The sequence below is a fragment of the Dendronephthya gigantea genome, unplaced genomic scaffold (genome assembly GCF_004324835.1).
Source record: "Dendronephthya gigantea isolate DGI-Jeju-01 unplaced genomic scaffold, DenGig_1.0 000009F, whole genome shotgun sequence".
Lineage (NCBI taxonomy): Eukaryota > Metazoa > Cnidaria > Anthozoa > Malacalcyonacea > Nephtheidae > Dendronephthya > Dendronephthya gigantea.
Genome location: NW_021163019.1, coordinates 375,704 through 381,967, shown reverse-complemented (window position 1 = coordinate 381,967; position 6,264 = coordinate 375,704). Strand labels below are relative to the sequence as shown.

General features: G+C 36.2%; 1 protein-coding gene across 2 annotated transcripts; it reads right to left on the bottom strand.

The window, feature by feature from the left end:
- On the bottom strand, positions 1 to 4,575 carry LOC114517675 (TNF receptor-associated factor 3-like). Of its 2 annotated transcripts, XM_028537461.1 has the most exons (7): positions 4,305 to 4,575; positions 4,110 to 4,158; positions 3,918 to 4,019; positions 3,171 to 3,296; positions 2,397 to 2,471; positions 1,443 to 1,475; positions 1 to 958 (listed from the first exon to the last, which is right to left on the bottom strand). In XM_028537461.1, the coding sequence occupies exons 1-7, from the start codon at positions 4,469 to 4,471 to the stop codon at positions 395 to 397; spliced, it is 1,116 nt and encodes a 371-aa protein (XP_028393262.1). In that variant the 5' UTR covers positions 4,472 to 4,575; the 3' UTR covers positions 1 to 394. The 2 variants fall into 2 exon arrangements, with proteins under 2 accessions (XP_028393262.1, XP_028393263.1); XM_028537462.1 differs by lacking the exon at positions 1,443 to 1,475.
- Between the last annotated feature and the right edge of the window lie 1,689 nt (positions 4,576 to 6,264).

The following is a 6,264-nucleotide window of genomic DNA, read 5'->3' as shown; positions in this document are numbered from 1 at the left end:
TTTGCAATCTAACAAGGCTTTGATCAACTTGCTTTTGAAACTACAACTTGACATTTGAACTCAACTGAAAGTTAACTATATTTGCCATGAAGAACATACAGGACAGTGCAATCATTGCATAAGTATATGTAAACTAAGTCTGTTGTGAAAGTCTAACAACAACGAGCTTTCATCTATCTGAAAGTGAACAACGAGTTTGTATATAAATTGCTACATTCGGCATAAAACATACCGAGTGTTTCCCTTTTTCCAACATTTCCGTGTGTGTATCGAAGCCCTTAGCGCGAATATTTATAAACTATGCACGTCTCTACCGCCATCAAATGTCTATGTGACAGAACGTTTATGAAGTCTCAATATATCCAAAACATACGGCACATTCACTTCGAAAGCATCAAGGCCGTATTGACACTGCGATGTATAGGGTATGGTTCCTTACATACTGTCGTTTGCGCAGAGTGGAGTGTAACACGAACTGTGAAAAACCACGACCCTGATTAATCCTTCCGAACATCGGTTTTTCAAATTGTTCTTCTCCCCCTGGATGTAGATCCTTCTCGTGATTGTGAACGAAAGCTTCATTATTTTGCTGATCAACAACAATAAATGTAACTCTTTTGTTAAAAGGCCATTCTAACTTATCGTCATTATCCCCTTGCAATAAGTACAGGTATACCCCCATATATCCCGTGCTGCCACGGGGGGCTTCATTGACGTGAACTGCAATCTTCATTCTGTATCCATGATAATTGTTAAATGGATCACCATGAATTTCACCGAGCTGGTTACTCGATCGAGCTTGATTTAACTTGTGTGTAAAATTCGGTATCGTTAAAGCTATCGATACCGTTAGGTTTTGCCTGAGCTGTTCTAGTGACTGCCCTGAGGTCGCTGGTAGCGAAGTGTATCTCCCGAAAAACAAGATTTGATCCTTAAGTTCCTTAACTTCTTCATCGTGCTAAAATAATGAGACACATGCAATAAAAAATTCCCGGTCACTACGTGAACTTTTCATAAAATTGTTGACATAACGCAATACTGATATGGCGCTTTAGATCTTTGTATCAAGGATTAGGTTTTTTTGCTGACTTACTGAATATTGCGTTTTTACGTGCACCCGCCATGGTAAGTGTTATTTTAAAGCACTCTTTATGAAGATTTTTCGTACAAAAAAACGCTGCAATTCTGTTACAAAATGAAATCGCCATCTTGAATCCGATTTAGAAACTTTATAATCATTGAAACCTTCTAAATCGCGATAAAACAGCGTCATTGTCATCCGCAAGGAAACCAAGCTGCTTAAATAGGTGTTAAACAACCTTATGAGTGTTTACAACACAAAGGACTGGGGGGATATATTCCCCCTGCGCATGCGTAGTCATTGCTGCTTAACGTAGCTAAAGCTGAAAAAAATATGCTCATTCAAAGTAAAATTCACTTACTTCACTCTTGAGGTTGTGCAAGTCAGTTTCGTGCTGTAAGGAAAATAAGAAGAAAATTCTAAAACACACCCCGACCAGAATATCTTTTGCAAACTATTTCTACAACAGAGCTAAAGGTAAGCAAAGAAGTTGCGAAAAACCACTAAAACGCTGAAAATCGCATTAGTTACATCGGTGTCCGTCACGTGCCTAGCATAAGGCAAGCTCCTAATTTACCCAGCGACGCTTAATTGGGCACTGGTGACCAAAAAGCCACAAAGCTACTTACGCCCGTTTTAGCTTTAACTTTTTACGTGTAAATATACAAATAAACCTAAGACTTTAAGCTTGTTGAAATAAGACTTTAGCTTGTTGAAATAATATTTGGCGTAAGAAAAGTTCGACGCCCAATGACGGGCACTTAGGTTTTACTCTCACAATTTTCCTCGAGGATGTGGCCCGCAATGGAGTGTGCACGTACTTGGCAAGTGTTTAGTAAAAATAATTTTAATATAACATTTATAGTACGCGGCTGTGCTGATTGGTCGAAAAGCATGTTCCTATAAATGTATAGAAACACGGGAATTTTCCCGCCGAACTTGATAAGCGAAGCGATGTAATGTGAATTTGTAATTGATTGAATTATAATATTTGAAAAAATCCTTTTATTGAGTTATATTATAAAAGAAATAGAAAACATTTTTCCTGTATTTCTATACAGTTATAGAAACACTTGTGGGAGTGTGGGAGAATTCGAAACGTGGAAAAACTCACCCTACAGGTTCGTTTTCCCACTGATTATTTCTCCTTATCCCAAATTCCCACGCGTGTTCCTATAACTTATAGAAACACGGAAAATGTTTTCAACTCATGTTTTGTTCAAATTTTTAATGTTTAAGTGCATTTTTATTTCGAATAAACCATTCACCATTGCCAATGGGCAATGATTTTTTTTTGTACTCTGCTTTTACAAACCTTAAGTTTAAGTTGCTTGAGTTCATTTTCACGCTGCAAAACTTTTGAGTTAACTTCTTCCATTTCATTTTTGTGCTGCAATGAAAAGTAAGGTTACATTTTGATAATATGAACAGGGTAACGTAGAAAAAATAGTTATTAAACAGGTTTTGGTCAATAGAATTCCAATTGACACAGCTGACAAACCTTTGAATAAGTGGCGGATTCAGGGTTAGCGAATACATTACTGCAGCTCAAAATCGTAATCACATTGGTAGATTTTATTTAAAAATTTTCTTTAGAAATTCATTAGCTATAGCGTTGTTATTAAGGTATTGTGAATTTAAAATTAAATTATTAATAATAAATATCTTATTATTCTGCCTAACCCTAGATGAATTGACTTGCTTAATGTTGTTTTGGTGGTGTCTACAGTTCCCTCCTGTACATGTACAAGATTGCACTTTTTCTGTGACTGTGTTGAAAAAGTATACATATACAATTGATAATTGGCAGTTTTTATGTCTAACAATTCCACTCTAAAATGTGCCCTCAATGTTTTGGATACTAGATTTATATCAAAGACAAGTTTTAAGTTCCAATTAATGAGCATTTATTTTACTGTATTTAACAAAACAATTCTGTCAATTGTACAGGCGTAGTTAGACCACTTGATTTGTGTAGGAACAATAGGGTACGAAAGAAATCAGTCGGGCAAAAGACGAATATATGAATATGCATCCCCCAATTAAGCTTTTAGCTACGGCCCTGCATATGCATAATTAATATACTTACCACTTTTTCTAATGATGAAACTTTCAACACAAGACTTTCAAATCTTGCTTGAAGCTCAGCTATAGCATCTGATTGATTAGCATTATTTTTGTTGCCAACTAGAAACCTGCAGCTATTCATGTGAGCCTAGATTGGGTAATTTATCAATTTATCATCCTATGTGATATTAGTAGAACTTCAAAACTAGAAGAGCAATAGATATATTATTTTACATTTTACAATCTTAAACTTTTACTTATTCCTGAATTATGGTAAAACTACTAACAATATTGTTTCACATAATATATTATACAGCGAATGTATGATATACATACTTGCTGTTATGACTCAAAAAAATGAATACATTTTTATACTTGCTTGGAAATTAAATGAAATTAATATCTGGTATTTGGTCTGATGATCCAGCTGGACTTTTCCTGGATATCCTGGAAGTCCTGAATTTGGTTGCATAATAAAAACTAGTGTCTTGTGCACTGTTACTTGGGATTATATTGAATAGGTTTATTGTTCCAACTGTAAGACTTTTTGTGATAATTTAGGCTTAGCAAATGATGTTTCTAACAAGGGGTGTTCAGTCAAGACTCAAGACATTAGACATTTAAAACTGAAATAATGTTTTAATTAGCAAGCAGTTCAATGAGTTGCTTGAAACTAATTATATTCATCTGTGATATATTGTTATGTGATCATAAATTTGGAGGATACACACATACCTTGCCTAAATAATAATAAATAAGTAAAATGTACCTCAAGAAGGGACCCTAAACTTCCAATCCAACTACACCCATCATTGCAGCAATTTACATCCAACTTTTTGATCAATCTTCTTGCTGCATGATCTTTAAACACCTTGAAAACGAATAACTATATCAGAAGGCATCAAAGCTAAAAATTTTCAATGATCAATTAATAATATTAAGGTTAACAGACGCCGCTTACATTTTGTTTCGATATTCTAATTCTGCATGATGGACAACGAGGATCACTTCTGTTGAGGTAATAATGTGTCATATGTGTTAACATGTAAAACCTTGGTCAATTAAAAATTGCACTTTTCATGTAGGTTTACATTTTAGCTGTGTGCGCCGCACACACAGGAACTAATTTTGAGTGTCTGCTACATATACTCCTTACTTTAAAATATCCTCAATACATTGTGCGCAAAATTGGTGTCCACAATCCCCAACTTGCACGGCATCTTTCAAAACCTCCAGACATATTGAACATTCGAAGGAACTCCTCGCTGCATTCTGTTCTTTAAACCACTTCAGTGGGTAGCCTGAATGACCGTTTGTTGCCATTTGTATGCTGAAGAAGAGCGGCAGAGAAGTAATCGGTAAAAATACACGACCTATAAAGCGAAAAACATATTTTAACTATAGAGCCTAGTCGTGGTCGTAATTCCTTTGCGCGCAAGCCTGCATGTCAGGCGGTCAACATGATCCCGAAATCCGGGCCTGTATAACACGGAGTTCCGGAGCCGGAGTTTCGGAGTTGGAGTCCCGGAGTTAAAATTACGGTGTCTGACGTGATAATATTGGAAAACACGGAGTCACAAATTATGGAAAACACGGAGTCTGTTAAAACTATGGAAAACACGGAGTATAAATGTTTGGAAGTCTGCCAAGCTCAGTGGTCAATGACTCAACGTAAATTATGCAAATTTGATAGCGTGTTTTAAACAACATGGCGTCAAATTCGCGTAACGTTTTTGCTATTCCGCAAATGGTAAATAAACGACCGAAAAACTTATCCTTAAACATAAATAATATTCCTCAATTTAAATGGGAGGATATTGTAGAAAAAGAGGAAATTGGATGTGGCAGTTTTGGTGTGATTTAAGGTGATATAAGGACACGTAATGTAGTTAGCTACAACAATAATTCTATGACTTTGAGCAAGAGGCATGATAACTATAATCTTTTGTTATTGTGTATTCTTTGTTTTATACTATTACTGTGGTATAAAAAATTAGTATAGACTTATGAGCGATCCTTCATTTATGAATATATGTATAATTTACGTTGACTCTGTGTTTTCCAAAATTTATACTCCGTGTTTTCCATGTTTTTGACAGACTACGTGTTTTCCATAATTTTTGACTCCGTGTTTTCCAATATTAGCGAGGTTCAGATTTGGCTTCCACTACCACTACCGCTACCTCTCGCTAATCTATTAAGCTCGTGATTGGTTAGTCTGATAGACCTATCGCATTTGATTGGTTTATATTCCCTCAAAGGTTGTGGTAGTCGTAGTGGTAGTCAAATCTGAACCTCGCTATTATTACGTCAGACTCTGTAATTTTGACCCCGGGACTCCGGCTCTGAAACTCCGGCTCCGGAACTCCGACTCCGTGTTATCCATGTTGTGATGTGGCAACGTTGAATCAAAGCTAGATATTTATTTCACCCGCTCCTCGTGTTGCAAAATAAAGTCATCCTATTGGCCGAACACTCCCGGCCTGACAGCTCAACATTGCTTCTGATTGGACGAGCGTAGTAATTTGATTAATTCTTTCCTTTCATTTCTCATGTCCAGGCTCAGGAGAAGAGAATTAATAATATTATTTAAATTACTATGAACATCCAATCAAAAGCGTTGTTGAGCAGTCAGGCTGGGAGTGTTCAGCCAATAGGGTGACTTTATTTTGCAGACACGAGGAGCGGGTGAAATGAATATGTGCTTTTGATTCCAGTTAATGAGACATCACTTCAGCGCTGGTCTTCGAAGAATAAAGATGAGTCTACACCATGCCAAAAAAATTTCAACAGAAATTTCTATCAGATTGCTATCGTCTTCAGCAGAAGAGAAGTTTAATAGAAGTTTACTATATCTGACATACTGTCTGTCGTTGGTATAATACCAGGTAATATGCCTTTCCCTTTGCGTGTTTTATCAGCTTGTTTCATCGTGAGCTTTTGGGCAGAGGTTCCAAGTGTCTTTAGTTCACGTCTTGTAATGCCTTTCTCGTAGTGTTCGTGTTGTGTTCAGCTTCAAATACAAACCTGCATAAAACTAACGTTGCTTTTTATACTTTTCATGCAGAATTTTGACGAATTAAAGCTAAACGGTAAAAATTTGTGAACAAGAGATT